Source organism: Suncus etruscus, chromosome 15 (genome assembly GCF_024139225.1).
Source record: "Suncus etruscus isolate mSunEtr1 chromosome 15, mSunEtr1.pri.cur, whole genome shotgun sequence".
Taxonomy (NCBI): domain Eukaryota; kingdom Metazoa; phylum Chordata; class Mammalia; order Eulipotyphla; family Soricidae; genus Suncus; species Suncus etruscus.
In genome coordinates this window covers 23,777,355-23,797,827 of record NC_064862.1, presented here as the reverse complement: position 1 = coordinate 23,797,827, position 20,473 = coordinate 23,777,355, and the positions used below count along the sequence as shown (strand labels likewise).

The 20,473-nt window shown below is 44.6% G+C and overlaps 1 protein-coding gene across 1 annotated transcript in view; it reads right to left on the bottom strand.

Moving 5' to 3' along the window:
- Positions 1-272: 272 nt before the first annotated feature.
- The window catches only part of TAOK3 (TAO kinase 3), a 199,321-nt gene continuing 179,120 nt past the window's right edge, over positions 273-20,473 (bottom strand). Inside the window, 6 exon segments of the mRNA XM_049788899.1 lie at positions 273-1,147; positions 2,453-2,480; positions 2,482-2,633; positions 16,868-17,062; positions 17,064-17,081; positions 20,035-20,274. Of these exon segments, the coding sequence (XP_049644856.1) occupies positions 986-1,147; positions 2,453-2,480; positions 2,482-2,633; positions 16,868-17,062; positions 17,064-17,081; positions 20,035-20,274 (795 nt within the window). The 3' untranslated portion in view covers positions 273-985.

Genomic DNA, 20,473 nt, shown 5'->3' with positions numbered 1-20,473 from the left:
ATTTTGATCAGAGAAACAGTTAAAATACAATATGAAAATAAGTAATACCTCTCCTTAAATTCCTTCTATACACAAAATACACGATTTGCCAAAGCCCAATTTGTGCTACTGGGATTTTGTGAGCGCCTTTAAGTGTATTCACATCTTCTGCAACAGCAGAAAATGATTATGATACAATCAGAATATGCTGGAGACAAGATCCACTCTTGCCAGCAGCTTCTTAAAAATCACAAGATCTCTTTCACCCCGCCCACCCTCCCTGTCCCCAAAAAAGTAATAATATGTCACCACGGATATGTACATCACAATTAGTTTTCTGTAAAATGTATCAAATTTTTCAATCTTTAATAAAACTTTGTTTTTTTTAATTCCTGATGAATAAATTACCAAAAAAATAAAAATAAAATAAGAGAATGCAGCAGCTAGTTAAGGTGTAAGGCTGCGGATATTGTCTCTCTCCCCCTTGGCATTTATTTATTTATTTATTATTGATTTTTTTGCTCTACTTTCACAGATCAGTGGTAATGAGTTATTGCTTAAAGCAATATACATCCACTTTTGTTGTTGTTGTTGTTGTTGTTGTTCCATATTGGTTTTTTATTGGTTCTGTTAAAATGATCTCCAAGGTTCTCACTGAAACATTTTTTTTGAATCACGTTAATACTGTGATGTGTACTATGAATAGAAAACAGAGCCAGCTTTGGCCAGCACTGGAATTGACATGGGGGAGGAAGGGGCCCCTGATGGAGTAAGAATAAACAGGCACTAGTCCGACGCGATGTCAGTAAGAGTAAGAGAGAGAGAGAGAAAGAGAGAGAGAGAAAGAGAGAGAGTGAGAGAGCAACGCCCGTCAAAATGGGGAATGTAGTTTTGCAAGGTCGGAATTGTTTTATGTTTTCTTTCCTTTTTTTTGTTCTTTTTCTTTTCTTTTTTTTTTTGTTTTTTTTTCTCTCTTTTTTTTGTAAATGGCAAAAAAAAATTAATCTCATCTATAGTCCTCCTTAGGAAAATCTAATGTAACCAAATTCCCAAATCCCATTCTGAGGCTTTCCATGTCAAAAGTCTCAATCTCTCGCTCTTGCCTTTCCAACAGGAACTTTATTCTCTCGCTGCGTTCCTTCTGAAGGGCAGCCAGCTCCTCTTCAATCTGAAAGAAGCACAGTGACTGGCTCTTAATGGGAAAAGCCATGCTCCAAAGCCTCACCCCAAAACCAAACAGCGCCTAGTAACTAAAGAGTTAATTTGGGCAAGGCCTTTGATCAATCAAAACCTTGTAGTTGATCCACTGGGTTTCAAAGTTGGCCCAAAGAAGAAAAATATTTAGAAAAATGTTTGGACGAGTACCACCATTTTAGCCAGTGTGGCACTGGGCCCTGAAAAAAAAAATCAGCACCCCCATCTCAGCAGGAGAAGATAAAAGTGACTCAAGCACAATGAGATTGTGATGCTTTGAGAGGGGCCCCAATATGCCACCACTTCCAGTCATTAGCAATTTGGTTCTAGGACAGGAGCTGGGAAATCAGTCCTCCCTGCTTGGTCTCCAGGAACTGGGGGGAGAAAGCACAAAAATAACCAATTAAGCAAACGAATGGTGGGGAACTTTCAGAAATCTTTGCTGCCTCAAATTCTGCAGCAATACTGAGGGCAATAGATATTTCAATTCTCTGCACAGCAGTATCAGCCTGGCTTCATTTAAATATTTTCTTTTATTTTCTGTTTTCAAATTTTAAAAGTGCTGCCAGTGAGTTTTCCCAATGTAGAAAGCATCAAAATCCCAGATTAGGGGCCGAAGAGATAGCACCGATATCTATCTATCTATCTATCTATCTATCTATCTATCTATCTATCTATCTATCTATCTATCTATCCATCTATCTATCTATCTATCTATCAATCATCTATAGCAGTAAGGCATTTGCCTGGCATGTGGCCGACCCAGGAGGAACCCGGTTTGATTCCTGGCACCCACATGGTCCTCCAGCCTGCCAGGGACAATTTCTGAGTGCAGAGCCAGGAGTAACCCCTGAGCACTGCGTGGTGTGGCCCAAAAATCAATCAATCAATCAAATTAAAAAAAAAATAAGAAAACCCAATCCAAGACCAGAATGTATTTGGCTTCTCCTGCTAGTTCAGCCATGGTATTGGCTCACAATAACATGTAGGTTTTGTGCCATTCTCCTGTGACCCTTTCTGAGCAGGGGACAAAGCTTAAGCTTTGGGATCAGTTATCTGCCAGGGATTTAACCATCTTGAGCCTAGCATCCTGCCCGTGGTGTGGTACCTCTCTCCCTCTTGGTGGCGGCAGAACAAGAACGAAGGACAGACTGTGAGCCAGGGCCTAGTCTGATGGCTCAGTGTGTAGCCAGGGCCAAACCCATGCCAGCCACCCAGTCCTGTCCCTTCTGCCCCACCCCCACCCCGGTGGCACATGAAGACCCAGGACCTTTCGTACCTTCTGCTCAAGGTGTGCTCTGCGCAGACACCCTCTGCTCTAGCTTCTGGAGCTCACGCTCGTGTTGTGCCTCGGTTTGCATCTTGATTTTGCTCTGGTAGGCGTTGAGCAGCTCCATTTCCTGCTGGAGCTGGAGCCTCAGCGCCTGGCATTCTGCTTCTTGAGCCTCGTCTAGCCGTAACTGCGGGCACAGAAGATATTCACTGTAAGTCACGCCGAGTTCACAGCACACAGGTTACTATGAGAGATGGTCTCATGTGCAGAGGAAGACAGAAGAACAGAGACCTGGGCACATTCAGTGAGGAATCCAGCAGAGTGCTGTCTTCTCATGTTCTGATTATTATTATTATTATTATTATTATTATTATTATTTTATTATTTAAAGACAATCTGATGAAAACCCAGGTTTCTTGACCACACACAACACTTTCAAGGCAGACTCTGTTGAACTTGACCTGTAGCCCCACTTTTTGTTTTGTTTTTTGTTTGTTTACATCACACCCAGTGTCGCTTAGAGGTTCCTCCTGGCTCTGCACTCAGAAACCAATCCTACCAGGCTCAGAGGAACATATGGGATGCTGGGGATTGAACTCAGGTTCGTCCCAGGTTGACCATGTACAAGGCAAATGCCTTACTGCTGTGCTATTGCTCCGGCCCCACTTTTAATTTAGGTATATCACCCTGGCACTTTAAATTTGGGGTGTGTGTCACACTTAGCAGTGCTTAGTGCTTTCTCCTGGCTCTGCACTTAGAAGTTGCTCCTGCCAGGTTCTGAGGACCATATGGGATGCTGGGGATCAAATTCGGGTCCATACTGGGTTGACCACATGCAAGGCAAATGCCCTACTGCTGTGCTATCACTCCGGCCCCACTAGCCCCACTTTTAATTTAATACATGACCTTGGGACTTTAGTTAATCTCTATAAGTTTCTCCCTCTTTTTTTCTGGAGGGGTGGGGGTGTCACACTCAGCAGTACTTAGGGGTTTCTCCTGGCTCTGCACTCAGAAATCACTCCAGGCAGGCTCAGGGGACCAAATGGGATGCCGAGGATCGAACCTGGGTCAGCTGTATATGAGGCAAAAGTTCTCTCTCTCTCTCTCTCTCTCTCTCTCTCTCTCTCTCTCTCTCTCTCTCTCTCTCTCTCTCTCTCTCTCTCTGTCTCTGTCTCTGTCTCTCTCTCTCTCTCTCTCTCTCTCTCTCTCAATCTCAAGAATATACCCATAATAGGGGCTGGAATGATAGCACGGAGGAACAGAGGATTGGGTCAATCCCCAGCATCCCATAGGGTTCCCCAAGTATGTCAGAAATGATTCCTGAGTGTAGAGCCAGGAATAACCCCTGAGTGCCCACAGGAGTGGCCCAAAGACCAACCCCCCTAAGAAAACCCCTCGATAATAATTTTTGTTTTGTTTTTGGGTCACACCTGGCAGTGCTCAGGGGTTACTCCTGACTCTACACTCAGAAATCGCTCCTGGCAGGCTCGGGGGACCATATGGGATGCCGAGATTCGAACCACTGTTTTTCTACATGAAAGGCAAATGCCCTACCTCCATGCTATCTCTCCGGTCCCTCAATAATAATTTTTACTGTCTGGCACTAATGAGGATTAAAGAAATCACATAAAATCCTAGGCATAGTTCTTGATGCATATCCTGTGTTCAATGAATAGTAGTAGCTGTTCCAACTTGGACTTGGACGAGTTCCATATTTAGATATCTTTCATATTAAAACCATCCTACAGGGCCTACAGGAGTAATAGCACAGTGGTAGGGCATTTGCCTTGCACACAGATGACCTGGGTTGGGCCCAGGTTCAATCCTCAGCATCCCATATGGTCCCCTGAGTCTGCCAGTAGCTATTTCTGAGTGCAGAGCCAAAAGTAACCCCTGAGCACTGCTGGGTGTGGTCCCCAAACCAAAAACCAAACCAAACAAACAAACAAAACACATCCTAAAGATAGTTAGAACTAGATATTCTTTTTTTTTTTGTTTGTTTGTTTTTGTTTTTTTTTTTTTTGGGTTTTGGGCCACACCCGTTTGACGCTCAGGGGTTACTCCTGGCTATGTGCTCAGAAATCACCCCTGGCTTGGGCGGGACCATATGGGACGCCGGGGGATCGAACCGCGGTCCTTCCTTGGCTAGCGCTTGCAAGGCAGACACCTTACCTAAAACTGGATATTCTTTTTGTTTGTTTGTTTTGTTTTTGTTTTTGGGCCACATCCAGCAGTGCTCAGGGATTACTCCTGGCTATCTACTCAGAAATACCGTATTTTCCAGCGTATAAAACGACCCCCTAATTTTACAGTTAAAACATAGGTTTAGGCCTGTATTTGCTGTATAAGACAGAACGTTCCTGTGCTGCAACTCTATCTTCCACAGTGAGCCAATCACAACAAGCAAAGGTCCAAAGGTTCTACTGTAGTAGACGTCCTCTCTGACTCTGGCCAATCTGAGCAGGCTTTTGACAGTGTAGATTCGGGTCCAGAACACTGTCTAATTTGCATGCATCAAAAGCCTGCTTGGATTGGCTGAGTTAGAGAGGCGGTCCGAGCAGCCTCACAGTGATTAGTGCAGAATCAGTTGGAAAATTCATTTTGTGGCAATATTCAGATAATTTTTATTTAGCGGCATATTGAAACATTTTTCGGGATATACTCGGCGTATAAGACGAACCCCGATTTTCGGTTGACTTTTTTTTGTTTCAAAAGTCGTCTTATACACCGGAAAATACGGTAGCTCCTGGCAGGCACGGGAAACCATATGGGATGCCAGGATTCGAACCAACTCTCTTAGGTCTTTGGTTGGCTGATTGCAAGGCAAGCACCACTATGCTATATCTCTGGCCCCAAAACTGGATATTCTTAAATCTAAAAAATAATCACAATTTCCATCAAACTTGAGAAATAGACCATTGTACTATTAATATTGTTCATATTCCTGGCAAGCAGTGTAGGCCCTCCCTTTTCTTGACTATTACATATTATCTTGCAGTCAGCAGGAAAAAAAAGTCTATTCCAAGTCACGCAGTTCAAGATCTCTTGGAGAAGTGAGCTTTGGGCCCAAGAAAGAACACTGTGGCTTGACACACTCACTGTCTTGTATGTGTCCATTTGGGAGGCCAATCCCCTGGTGTCCCAGATGGGCTGAGCATGGTCCAGGCAGCCCTGTTCTTTGTGACCCCCGACTCTTTGATTTCTGGCCACATTGCAAACAGGTCTGTGGAAGCACCATTAAAAACAGGAGATATCGGGACCAGAGAGATAGCACAGAGAGATAGCACAGCGGTAGGGCTTTTGCTTTGCATGCGGCCAACCCAGGAGGGACCCCGTTCAACTCCCAGCATCCTATATGGTTTCCCAGCCTGCCAGGGTCAATTTTTGAGTGCAGAGCCAGGATTAATTCCTGAGTGCCACCAAGTGTGGCCCAGAAAGCAACCAAATCAATAAAAAAAAAAAAAAGAATCAAATAATTTAAAAAAGAGAGAGAGAGAGCAATCCATAAGAAGAGGAGGGAATGTTGGGACCTGGATTCTGAACAAGGAGGGATGCCATTTTGTGAAGGTCACATGGCAGGCTTCTCAGATTCTGAGCAGGGAGAGACACCATTTTGTAAGGACCATATGGTGAAAGCCACATGCTAGGTCTTCACAAGCCTATTTCTATTGATACCACCCCAAGCTAGCTGGCTGTACCAAGTAGCCTACTGGGGAAGGACAAGGGAGCAGAAAGAAGGTGCCCCTGCACAATAGCCCGTCATTTAAAGATGATCAGAAAGCTGGAACCTCCCTCTATCCTTTCCCTATAGAATCTTCCTCATGACCTTGAGTGGGGCTCATCTCCTTTGGGAGATGACCCTGGCTGGCCAGTGTGGGAGCTTTTTGGCAGACCGATTAAAATATTAAGCTTTTTTATTTAAAAAAAAAAAAAAGTGGGGGAGCTGTAACTCTGTCAAGTATCACAACTAATAAGTATTAGTATCACGGCCAAGAAGTGGTGAGCATTTGAGTAAGCTTTGGAGTGACCCCTGGCAAATGCCATCAGCATGCTTTGGGTCCCTCCACGAAGACTACCAGCTATGGTGAAGCACATGAGCAGGCCACACACCTGGCTGAGCACCAGAGCACCAAAGCCAAATGTGCTTTCTCCTGTCATAAGACTAACCACAGGAAGGAAAGGGAGGGCATCACAAGATGCCTTACAACTTCAACTTGAGACTTAGGAAGCTTTTTGGGTGTTTTGGTGTGCTTAGGGGTGGCTCTGGTCAAGCGTGGAGAGCCTTAGTTGGTGCTGGGGATCAAGCTAGAATCCAATGCAAGCAGGGCAAGTGTGTTCATCTCTGTATGATATATCTGCCTCCATTAATATTAAACTTTTTATAGTTTTGGGGCCACACCTGGTAGTGCTCAGGGCTGACTCCTGGCCCTGTGCTCAGAAATAGCTCCTGGCAGGCTTGGGGGACCATGTGGGATGTCAGGGATGGAACCCGGATCTGTTCCAGGTTGGCAGCATGCAAGGCAAATGCCCTACCATGATGCTATCACTCTGGCCCTCCATTAATATTAATCTTAAAGAACATATTCTGGCTGGAAGCAGTGAAGTTCAGAGTCTAAAATTAAAATTTTCCTTTTAAATATTAGAGCTCCTGACTTTGTAGTATATATTACATATTAGTATATAAGATATTTAATTATATAATGACATAAAACATAGTTATATAATACATTATAGTTATATGTTAGTTGATATGACAACTAACATAATCATACAGTTATATAATAATGTATTTTATATATTATTTATATAATAAAATATATAATTATATTATAATATTGTATATAACATAATTTATATCTGTGCTTGTGAGGAAAATCCAAGCCAGCCAATAGGAAGTCATCGGACTATGTTTGGGGACAATGAGCCTCCTGTTTGTTACAGGCTTGATAGATTCTAGATTTGACAGACCCTTTACTTAGGCGAAGCACGAAGATCTGAATCCTTCAATGAGACATTTTGAATCTAGTCTGAATTTAGCTGCAGATTCCCCTGTAGGCTAGTGGTTTCTCACCCCTTTGATGGTGGAGGGCCAGCCCTTGGTCACGGAGAGGCAGCTGAACATGAGTCATTTGGGGACCAGAGAGACAGTACAGGAGTGAAGGGCTTGTCTTGCAGGTGGCTGACCCTAATTTAATCTCCAGCACCACCTAGGATCCTCCCTGAGCACCACCAGGAGTGCTTTCCTGAGCACAGAGCCAAGAGTAAGCCCTGAGCACTGTTGTGTGTGGTCCCCCTCACCCACCCAAAGCAATAATCAACAAGCAAATTCTATCCCTACCATTTAATCCCCCCACCTTTATTTATTTATTTATTTGGTTTTTGGTTTTTAGTTCACACCTGGCAGCCCTCAGGGATTTCTCCTGGCTCTGTGCTCAGAAATCACCCCTGGCAGGCTCAGAGGACCATATGGGATTCCAAGCACTGTCTGTCCTGGATCGGCTGCGTGTAAGGCAAATGCCCTACCACTGTGCTATCTTTGGCCCCTGTTTAGACCCTTTTGCACAGATACTTCCGCTTCCTTCACCTTATGCTTCTTTACCTACCACATAAGACTTGGGGACAATTAACAATTTGTGGCGATTATCTCACTGTCTTGAGTGCAAAATGATGGTTGAAAATCTTATTAGAGGAGCTAAAAACAGCTATTTCTGCTGACACCGTGGAGGGAGGGGTCGTGTTGAGACATTGTGTATCGGAAACTCTATTGTTTTTTTTTTTTTTTTTTTGTTCTTTTTGTTTTTGGTTTTTTTTTGGGCCACACCCAGTGACGCTCAGGGGTTACTCCTGGCTATGTGCTCAGAAGCTGCTCCTGGGGGACCATATGGGACACCGGGGGATCGAACCGCAGTCCGTCCAAGGCTAGCGCAGGCAAGGCAGGCACCTTACCTTTAGCGCCACCGCCCGGCCCCGGAAACTCTATTGTTAACTGAAATTGTAGATCACAGTAACTAAAACATTTTAAAGAAAAAAAATATCTTGAGCATAGTATCTTTTTGTTTTTGTTTTTGTTTTTGGGTCACATCCGGCACCGCTCAGGGGTTCCTCCTGGCTCTATGTTCAGAAATCACTCCTGGGATTCCTGGCAGGCTCGTGGGACCATATGGGATGCCGGGATTCGAACCACTATTCTTCTGCATGCAAGGCAAAAGCCAGGAGTAACCCCTTGAGCACCAAACAGGTGTGGCCCAAACCCCCCCCCCCCAAAAAAAGAAAGGCTGGGCCCGGAGAGATAGCACAGCGGTGTTTGCCTTGCAAGCAGCCGATCCAGGACCAAAGGTGGTTGGTTCGAATCCTGGTGTCCCATATGGTCCCCCGTGCCTGCCAGGGGCAATTTCTGAGCGCTTAGCCAGGAGTAACCCCTGAGCACCGCCGGGTGTGGCCCAAAACCCCCCCCCAAAAAAAGAAAGGCTGTAATAAGACTTTGAAAAAACTTTCTAATAATTATTAGATAATAGAAATATTATATATAATAGATATATGTATATATAATACTAGATAATAATAACTATGAATACTTTCTAAGAATAATTATTATAATACTTGCTAATATTTTCTAATATTTTACTAGACTACTAGTTTATTTATATTTCACTCCAATATTCTCTAATACTTTCTACTATTTTATTAGAATATTTTACTATTTATATTATTTATATCATTTATATTATATTATTATTTATATTATTCTAATAATATTTTCTAATGCTTTCTAACCTTAGCAGCTTTCACTAATTCACTATTACACTTTTGCTATTATTATTATTAGCAGCTTTCACTATTCAACCTCTCCTCTTCTTATCCCAATTAGAACTCAGAGTGAAGAGATTCCAAATACCAACAATCTAAAGCAAGAACAGCCTGACTGAGAAAGGCCAAAGGGGCTGACGGCTCCCAGGAAGACTATTATTATCTCCATTCTCTCTTGCTAAGTTCCTTATCCATAGGGGCGGGAGTGGTGGTGCGGAGCGGTAAGGCGTCTGCCTCACTGGCGCTAGCCTAGGATGGACCACGGTTTGATCCCTTGGCGTTTCATATGGTTTCTCCAAGCCAGGAGCAGTTTCTGAGCACATAGCCAAGCATCACTGGGTGTGGCTGAAAAACCAGAAAAAAAAAAGTTCCTTATCTATAAAGGCAATGGATGTCTGTCTCTCCTACGTGTCCGCATTAGTGGCTGTTGCTCTCACCAAGAAAGTGAGTGCTTCACCCTAGGCCCCCGATACCTCGTCTGGCATCTGTATGAATGCCAGTGACCATCTCACTCCGTGCCAGGCCTGATGCCAGCCTAGGAGACAGACATTCTAGTAGCTATTGGTATTCATTGCTCAAAAAGCCACACAGGCCAAAGGCTTGCAAAGTTTCAGGGGGCCGGAGGGTTCATCCAGGAGCTAAGGCACTTGCCTTGCAGAGGGCAATGATGGCCACGGCCCTGGGTTGTTCCCTGCCGCTGTATCTGGTCTCCTGAGGACTTCCAGGGGTCCCTTCTGAGCACAGAGCCAGGAACTAGCCCCTGAGTGCTGCAGGGTGCAATCCCCCAAACCAAAATCAATATTTTAGGGGCCAGAGGGGCAGTAGAAGGGCCTGGGCACTTGCCTTGTACCCAACAAACCACAGTTTGGGTCGCTGGCCCCACATATAGTTCCCGTGAGCACTGCAAGGTGTCACTCCTGAGCACAGAGTTAGGAATAGTCCTTGAGCACTGCAGGGCATTTCTTCTCCACTCTCCCCCTTCAAAGTGGGGGTAAATATTATGTTTATTCCATAAAGTGAGTTCATCTAACGTGTAAAAAAAGGCAGCATGACTTAGCAATGCATAAGCTTCCAGGCCTTGAAAACATAAGTTAATGGGGCTGGAGTGATAGCACAGCAGTAAGGCATTTGCCTTACACTTGGTGCAGACTTGGGAATAGACCCAGATTCAATCCCTGGCATGCCATATGCTCCCTCGAGCCTGCTAGGAGTGATTTTTGAGTGCAGAGCCAGGAGTAATCCCTGAGCACCGCCGGGTGTGGCCCTTCAACCAAAATAAATAAATAAACAAACAAACCAATAAATCCCATAAAAATGAGGTAAGTGATTCTTTAAGCCAGAAATGGGCACATTCTTGCCCAAGGCCTCTACATGACTGCTTTCTGTTTATAAATAAAAATATTTATTATTATTATTATTGTTATTATTATTATTATTATTATTATTATTTTGTGGGTAGGTATCCCCAGCAATGCTCAGGGGTCCCTTATCCTAACGGGGCTCAGGAGAACGTATGTAATGCCAGAAAACTGAGCCAGCGTCAGCCATGTGCAAAGCAAGTACTTGAACCCAGTACTAAGGCTCTGGCCCCCCCAGTTTTTGCATAACTTGATTTGGACAGAGACAATCGCATACATGTTTATATTGTCTCTGGCTGCTTTTACATTTTCAGAGCAGAGTAATAGGCCAGAATAGTAATAGGCCAGAAACCTTAAGGTTTATACAACTTAGAAGTATTATATGGGGGCCGGAGAGATGGCACGGAGGTGGGGCGCTTGCTTTGCATGTGGCCTACCAGGATGGACCCGGTTTGATTCCCGGCATCCCCTATGGTTCTCCAGCCTGCCAGAGACAGTTTCTGAGTCCAGAGTCAAAAGTGACCCTTGGGCGCTGCTGGGTGTGGCCCCAAGAACCAATTAATAAATCAATAAAGGTTTTTTTTTAAAGTATTATCTGCTCCTTTCCAGGGAAAAAACTCCCATTTTCGACCTTAAATCTTAGTTTCTCACTTAGCTATAAATTTTTTTTTGTTTGTTTGTTTTTGGGCCACACCCTGTGATGCTCAGGGGTTACTCCTGGCTATGCGCTCAGAAGTTGCTCCTGGCTTCTTGGGGGACCATATGGGACGCCGGGGGATCGAACCGCGGTCCGTCCTAGGCTAGGCAGGCACCTTACCTCCAGCGCCACTGCCCGGCCCCAACTTAGCTATAAATTATGGTAAAAAAAAAAAAACAACTTCAAAGGGGTTTCACAATAAGTGGAATGAGGTAAGAGATAAAGATTTGGAACAGTACCTGGCATATGGTTGCCATTGAGTAAGGGACAGCTGTAGTGACCAAAATTTACTGGTCCCTTCCCCAGAAGAAAGGCCACTGTTCCGGACCATCCGAGGCAATCAGGAGCCCATATCCATCCCTCTAGTCCTCTCCCATCTTACTGATCACTGATGGGGCACTTCGATGCCATGTTTGGCTGCAAAGGTGGAGAAGGCCCCTGTGAGCCAGCTGTCTCGACTGCTGACTTCCCTTTAGCTCACTCTGTCACTCCTTTTCTAATCAGATTGTGCACAGTAAAGTCATGGAAGAGTATCTAAAAGAGTTTTTTTTTTGTTTGTTTTTTGGGGTTTGGGACCATACCCTGTGGCACACAGGGATTCCTCCTGGCTCTGAGCTCTGAAATCACTCCTGGTAGGCTCAGGGGACTATATGGGATGCCAAAGATTGAACCTGGGTTGGCTGCATGCAAGGCCAACACCCTACCTGCTGTGCTATTGCTCAGGCCCCTAGAAGGGTATTTTCCTTCTCTGTTCTTGAATCTTTGGGAGTCAAAGTTGCTTCTTCCTTCTGAGTTGGCTCTGTCCCTCCCTGCCAGCTCCTCCCTGACTTTCTAGGCCAACAAATGTGGGAGGGGGGAATCCCCTCATCTCACTTTTTGCCTATGGAATTTCATCTATTCCAGAAGCTTCAATAAGCATCTCTGAGCATGATTCCTACTTCTATCCCTCTGTTGGGGATCTCTCTCTCTCCTTTCTTTCTCTGTCTCTCTGTCTTTGTCTGTCTCTGTGTCTTTCTGTCTGTCTCTGTCTCTGTGTCTCTGCCCCCTTCTCTCTATCTCTCTCTTTTTCTCTCTCCAGGTTAGCCTGACCAGTCCACTAGAGAAATCTTCTTCCAGATAAGTCCTGCCTGGACCATCCAGTTCCAGTTCATCTGACATCAATTTTCCTTTCCTACTTCCCCAACCTGCTCCCCCCTTTTAAATTTTTTTTTAAACTTTATTGATTGATTGATTGGGTTTTGGGCCAAACCCAGCAACGCTCAGGGGTTCCTCTGGCTCTGCACTCAGAAATTGGCCCTGGCAGGCTGGGGGACCATATGGGATGCTGGGAATCGAACCGGGTCCCTCCTGGGTTGGCAACATGCAAGGCAAACACCCTTACTGCTGTGCTATCTCTCGGTCCTATTTTTCCCCTTTTTTAAACATGTAGGTAAGTGGCGCCATTATGCACTATTGTCTTCAAACTATAGGCTGGAAGTCCTCTTCACTTTAAACACCTCACTTTGTCACGTACACTCTCTTACTAAATGCTGCCCATTTCTCCTCCTTCTTGTCTTTGGCATTTATCCACCTTCTCCCTCCTAACTGCCCCCTCTCTGGCCTAGTCACCACTTGATAGTGCCCAAGTCACAGCAATCGCTTCATAAATGACCATTCCTCAGCTCTTGCCACCTACCAGGCCATTCTCCGCATGCTTCTGGAATCCACACTTAGAAATATAAATGGGGGGGCCGGAGAGAAAGCATGGAGGTAAGGCATTTGCCTTGCATGCAGCAGGTCATCGGTTCGAATCCCGGCATCCCATATGGTCCCCTGAGCCTGCCAGGAGCAATTTCCCTGAGTGCTGCCGGGTGTGACCCAAAAACAAAACAAAACAAAACAAAAAAAGAAATATAAATGGGATGCCAGGGCCTCCTTACTGTCCTTCCCATGGCCTCCCAGAACTTTCAGGAGAATGAGAAAACTTGTTTGTTTTTGTGCCACAACTGGTGGCACTCAGGAGTTAACTCATGTCTCTGCACTCAAAAATTACTCCTGGCAGGCCAGGGGAACCATACCGGGTGCCAGGGATCAAACCTGGGTCAGCTGTGTAAGGCAAATGTCCTTTCTGCTGTGCTATCACTCTAGCCTAGAATTGACTAAACTTTTAAGAATTCAAATCCCCCCAACTAGTGCCCACTTTGACTCTTTCACAATAATTTTCTGTCACATCCTCCACATTTTCAATGTGATAAAAGTCTATAGGTTCTTTAAAAGGGACAATGTCTTTCCCACCTTTTTGTGTCCCCTAAATAATCGGCATATATGATTGAGACACTTTCCTTTTCACTCTCAGACCAGGAGAGCATCCTTGGTATACATACAGTTTACACATTTCCTCTTGTTTGGCTGATACCCTGAGCAGACTACTTCAACCTGTTTCCTTCTAGAACTTCCTCTAGAAATTCCATGAAGATGGCTCATGACTGTCCTACCCACCACAGTCGATAGTATGAGGCCCAGGGCACTGTGTAGATGTTCAATAAAACACTTGTTGGGTGAAAGAATGTTCTGGCTCATAGACTCTGCCTAGGAACATAGACTTAACAGTGAGTAACAGAAATCCTCCCTTATCTAGCTTTTCCTCTAGATGTAGCTTTTTTAAAAATCCTTCCTTCCTTCACAAAGATATGGAAAAATCAGTCTTGTGTAATATTCTGTATCTAGTTCACTTAAAAAAATCACTTTTTTGGGGGGGGTCACACTCGGCAGCGCTCAGGGGTTACTCCTGGCTCTATGCTCAGAAATTGTTCCTCCTGGCAGGCTCGGGGGACCATATGGGATGCCAGGGTTCAAACCAATGACCTTCTGCATGAAAGGCAAATACCTTACCTCCATGCTATGTCTCTGGCCCCAAAAAAATCACTTTTCAATATACTTTGTTTCAAGCTCCCACTCTGTTGATAGACGAATCTACCATCACATCCAATTGGTCTTCCTGTGATGCGGAAAACCGATTAGGAACTTATTTTGTTCTGTTTTCTTTTATGTATAATCACTAGCCCATTCCCATCCCCTACAACATCCCCAGTCACTGACCTTCTGTCTCTGGCCTACTTCCGTTCAGCCCTTAAATGTCCAACATTTGGGATCTGGAGAGATAGCATGGAGGTAAGGCATTTGCCTTGTATGCAGGATGGTGGTTCGAATCCCGGCATCCCATATGGTACCCCGAGCCTTCCAGGGGCAATTTCTGAGCATAGAGCCAGGAGTGGCCCCTGAAGTGCTGCCAGGTGTGACCCCAAAAAAAAACAAAAAAAAAAGTCCAACATTTGAGGACAAAATTGGTCCTCAGCTTCCTTCCTCTCTAACAATCTCTCCTTTTCTTAGAAAACCTCATTTACTCTTAACAGTTCATGACCGCTCCATATAATAATGGTTTCTAGACTTTTTTTTTTTTAGGGTGCTGGATTGAATCCAGAATCTCCCCCACACCCTGTGGAAGGCAGATGTTCTCACTGAGCCATATTCCCAGCCCCCAGGCCTAACTAACCTTTTGTCATTTCTTCTGCCATCTCCCTGGACTAGAAATATGTTATGGGGCCTTTGTCCTTGGACACAAACATTGCTCAGATAACATGCCCACGAGACTCAATCCTCTTTCAAACATAGAAAAGTATCCCACCTGCTTTTCATCTTTGTAAAATAATGCTTTTCCTGTTAACCAACCTACTTGTGCTGCTAACCTCTCAAAATGAATACTGAGTCTTGTCTCTTCTGCTGCAGAAATATTTCCCCAATCCTTCCCCATTTTAGGAGGAAATTCTCCCTTATTTGAGGTCTTCATTACTTTCTCCCAGACTATTCTAATCACTTTCTAACAGGTCTCTGCTGTACTTACCACATACTGTCACTATCTTTCAATAACACAAAAAATGATCCTGCCACTTTCCTTCTTAAAAAAAGACTTTAGTTGTTCTCCAGTGCTTAGAGTATAATGAAAATAACTCCTGGATTTTGAAGACCTGACCCATGACTATCCACCTGTTTCTTTGAATACTCCCTATAAAAGTCAGCCACTCAGTGTTTCTCCAGTGTACCAGCTTCTTTCAGGCCTTTGAGTCTAAGTCTACACTGGAAGCTTGGTAGAATCAACTTTGCCTCTTCTGACTGGCCAACTATTAATCAGACTCATTTCCTGCAGAAACTTTCACTGAGTTACCAGGAAAGACCCGCCACACACAAACCCCAAGCTTTATGGCCTTCCTATGTGGGGGTCCCACAAGCCTCCTCTTTCAAATCTGGGTTCTTATAAACTTTTTCAGTCCTGTCCCCAAATACACTGTCCACGGTTTAGGCCTTTGCCCTGGTAGGTTCCTTTCTGTAGAAAATCACTTGAATAAATTCCTATAAGCTTCTTGGTTCTTAGAGAAATGTGTTTCCTAAGACCAGATTAGTTGCTTCTACTTATTCTCACAGAATCCTTGGTACCTCCTATTTTCTTTTCTTTTTTGGTTTTTGGGTCACACCCGGTGACACTCAGGGGTTACTCCTGGCTAGGTGCTCAGAAATCACTCCTGGCTTGGGGGACCATATGGGACACTGCGGGATCGAACCGTGGTCTGTCCTGGGTCAGCTCTATGCAAGGGAAACTCTACCAAAAACACCCTAACGCTGCGCCATCACTCTGACCCTACCTTCTATCTTAAAGCACAATGTTTTTAGAAAATTCTTCACTAATGGACATCCTGGCTTGCTTAGCAAAAACCTGAGAAACTGGGGACCCAGTGCCATTTCTCTAGCTCACTGCTCTTTTTTAAAAATTTTATCTTGTTTTGTTTTTTTTGAGGGGGGGGGCATACCCAGTTGTGCTCAGAGGTTTCTCCTGGCTCTGTGCTCAGAAATTGCTCCTGGCAGGCTTGGGGGACCATATGGGATGCTGGGGATTGAACTCTGGTCTGTCCTAAGTTGGCCATGTATAAGGCAAACACCCAACCTCTGTGCTATTGCTCTGGCCCCTAGCTCACTGCTCTCATCTTAAAGTTTATTAAACTTCACGTTTAAAGTTTATTAAGTGGCCATGTCTGTGCATCTTTTTTTGTTTTTGGGCCACACCCAGCGGCACTCACAGGACCATATGGGATGCTGGGATTCGAACCCAGGTTGTCTCGGGTCTGCCACATGCAAGGCAAATGCTCACCACTGAGCTATCTCTCTGGCCCTTGTGTCTGTGTGTCTTATTCACTCATGCCTGGCAACCTCTGATGAATGAACACATGATGTCATGTACGCAGAAGCCATCACATTTCCCCCCTTTGGGTCCCTAAGTGCCACAGGTCTGAGTTAGCATGGTTTTCCTTGAACTCCATCTTTTTAAGGTACATTCTGGCAAAGATCCACATGAAATTGACTTTATTCAGGGTCAGCATTTCCTTCGTTTCTTGGGGGTGGATAAAAACACCAAGATCCCAAGCATGTGCGAGCGAGTGAGCCAGCCTCGTCCTGGAAACCAAAGGTGGGCTCTTGATTTCCTTGGCACCCAGAGATTTTGCAGCCGTGGCACGGAACCTACCCACTTACCGCTTGTGAGGCCATCATTTCATTTATACTCTGTTCATACTGCTCTGCCAGAATGGCAAGTTTTCGCGTCTGCTCGTCTTTCAGTGTCTTTAAGATTGTTTTGTGCTCATTCTTCGGAGTAACTTCCAACTGGTGGTTCTTGAGTGCTTTATACTGTTTGGTCTGTACTTTGCAAGTGTCCTGAAACTGTTTTTTTTATTTGCATTTCCATGCCCTGGTGTTGGGGGAGAAAAATGAGAAGAGGAAGGAGAAAGACTCGTGAGTGATGGGAGAGAGAGGCTTTCATCCTAATGGCGCAAATCTAGATGCTGGGGTCACCGCATTTTCATGCAGTGACTTGTGTTAGCAGCAAATCAATGTGACAGCAAATACATTTGACCTGGATATGCATGTTGATGCTATGAATATTGTAGGTTGTATTTTTGTTTTTTTTTGGGGCCAGGAGAGATAAGCATGGAGGTAAGGCGTTTACCTTTCATGCAGAAGGTCCAGGTGGCGCCTGCCAGGAGCAATTACTGAGCCTGACTGCTTGCTGGGTGTGACCCAAAAACCACACAAAAAAAAAAAAAAAAGAAAAAAGAAAAAAGAAATTGCTCCTGGCTCAGGGGACCATATGGGATGCTAGGGATTGAACCCATGTCTATCCTGGGCCAGCCATGTGCAAGGCAAATGACTACCAATGTGCTACCACTCTGGCCCCAATATTGTCATTTTTTTGTTTGTTTTTGTGTCACACCCTGTGGCGCTCAGGGGTTACTCCTGGCTCTGTGCTCAAAAACTGCTCCTGGCCAGCTCGGGAGACCATATAGGATGTTGGGAATAGAACCTGGGTCCATCCTGGGTCGGTCGCATGCAAGGCAAAATGTCCTACCGCTGTGCTACTGCTCTGGCCCCAATATTGTAGGTTTTATATGAAGTGAATACAAACATTTTTAAATTGACAAATGGATTGGAAATGATGAATTTCAGCAGTGGGATGCCATTCTAAGCAGGGTGGAATATTCTGAGGCTTTGTGTGTTAAAATCTTGGCATGTTGCTATATGTAACATGTATGCATGTTGGCTAATGATGATAGGGTAGATAACAAATGCAGAAGGTAGGGTCTAGGGCTACCCTGCCTGAGGGTTACATGGGCGTATCATGAATGTTTGGAAGAGTTTTGATAACAGGTGAGGATTCGTGGCTAGAGAGGATCACGCCAATTGGACTGAGGTCAGTTTCCTATATGTGTCAACAGGAGTTAAGTCCCCTTGCTGGGACATGCATCATTCCCATGCCCATGGGAGATGTCACATCTATACAAAGTCATATGCTTTCTCCACTTAGTTCAGTTTTCTTTCTTTCTTTCTCTTTTTCTTTCTTTCTCTCTTTCTTTCTTTCTCTCTTCCTCTCTCTCTCTTTCTTTTTCTTTCTTTCTTTCTCTTTCTCTCCTTCCTTCCTTCCTTCCTTCCTTCCTTCCTTCCTTCCTTCCTTCCTTCCTTCCTTCATTTCTTTCTTTCTTTCTTTCTTTCTTTCTTTCTTTCTTTCTTTCTTTCTTTCTTTCTTTCTCTCATTCTCTCTTCCTTCCTTCCTTCCTTCCTTCCTTCTTTCTTTCTTTCTTTCTTTCTTTCTTTCTTTCTTTCTTTCTTTTTTCTTTCTTTCTTTCTTTCTTTCTTTCTTTTTTCTTTCTTTCTTTCTTTCTTTCTTTCTTTCTTTCTTTCTTTCTTTCTTTCTTTCTTTCTTTCTTTCTTTCTTTCTTTCTTTCTTTCTTTCTTTCTTTCTTTCTTTCTTTCTTTCTTTATAACTTTCTTCTTTCTTTCTTTCTCTCTCTCTTTCTTCTTTCTTTCTTTCTTCTTTCTTTCTTTCTTTCTTTCTTTCTTTATAACTTTCTTCTTTCTTTCTTTCTCTCTCTCTTTCTTCTTTCTTTCTTTCTTCTTTCTCTCTCTCCCTCCCTCCTTCTCTCTCTTTCTCTCTCTCTCTTTCTCTCTCTCTTTCTTTCTTTCTTTCTTTCTTTCTTTCTTTCTTTCTTTCTTTCTTTCTTTCTTTCTTTCTTTCTTTCTTTCTTTCTTTCTTTATTTCTTTCTTTCTTTTTTTGGTTTTTGGGCCACACCCAGTGCCGCTCAGGGGTTACTCCTGGCTCTGCATTCAGAAATCGCTCCTGGCTTGAGGGACCATATGGGACACCGGGGATCGAGCCGAGGTCCATCCTAGGTCAGCCACATGCAAGGCTAAATGCCCTATGCTAGTCTCCAGCCCCTTATATTTTATATTAGGGTCTGTCTGAATAGCACAGTAATTAAGGTAAAAATTACTATAATAATAAAACTATTCTGCCAAATAATTCACTTATTTTGGAGGAGGGGTAATTAGAACCAGGGACTGGTTTGTGTACAGACAACTTTGTTTTTTGTTATTTGGTGTTGGGGGACATACCTTACTGTGCTCAGGGGCCATTCCTGGCTCTGTTACTCAGGAGTGATGGAGACAGTGATGGACACATTATTGGAACTAGGGATTCCAATTGGGGTCAATCACATGCTATGCAAGTGCCCTAAACTCTGAACTATCTCTGGTCCACATATTATGTTTTTGTTTTGTTTTTGTACCATACTGGCAGGCTCAGGGGGGCCATATGGGATGCCAGGGACTGAACCTGAGTTGACTGCGTGTAAGGCAAACACCCTCACAGCTGTGCTATTTACTTTTTGGGCTATACACAGTGGCTTTCAAGGGTTACTCCTGGCTTTGCACTCAGAAATCACTCTTGGCAGGCAAAGGGAAACCATATGGGATGCCAGGGATCAAAGTCCAATCTATCCCGGGTCCGCCTCTTGCAAGGCAAACACCCTACCACTGTGCTATCCCTCCAGACACCCTCCAAATTACAATGTTTAAAAGTCAGGTCATGATGAAGGCCCAAGAACTGGCCTACAGAAACATAGAGCAATTATATTGGTATCACGGGCTCCAGATCAGCGGGGCCTAATGGCCTCTCTCGTGGAGCATGTCACACACATGTTCTTCCATTCCAGCTCTGGAGCTTCAGGGTCCGCAGGGGTGGATCCAGGATTCTTAACTTGGAACAATTCAATTCCATCCGGGGGTCAGAAGCTCGAGTGCAAAGCCCAGCTCTGAGCTGGATGGGGGGGCACCACATGGGAAGAAGACCCTTGCGGCTCCCTCTCACCTTTAAGTTTTTGGGCTGTTGCCGCAGCTCCATGACGTGCTTCCTGTGCAGTTCCCTTTCTCGCCTCTTATTGTACTCCAGCTGGTTCTCCAGCTCAGTCTGGTGCTGTAGGCGGATCAGGTCCATGCGCAGCTTCTGTAGCATGTGCAGCTGTCTATACTCCAGCTCCCGAGTCGACTCATCGTGGCGGATCAGCATGGCGTGCTCCATCTCCTTCTGCGTCCTCTTCTTATTGAGTTCCTGGATTCGGGGGGCAGGAGAGAAGAGGCAAGAGTGAGTGGAAGTGAGCTGACAGGCTAAGTGGGCCGCTCAACAAGAGATGGCAGAGACTGTCCAGCCCTGTCTCCTCGTGATGTCATACAGGAGGAAAGCAATCCCTGGAGATCTGGGCTCTGCCTGGGACCCGCCATTTATTTCTTTGTTTGTTTTTGGTTTTTTG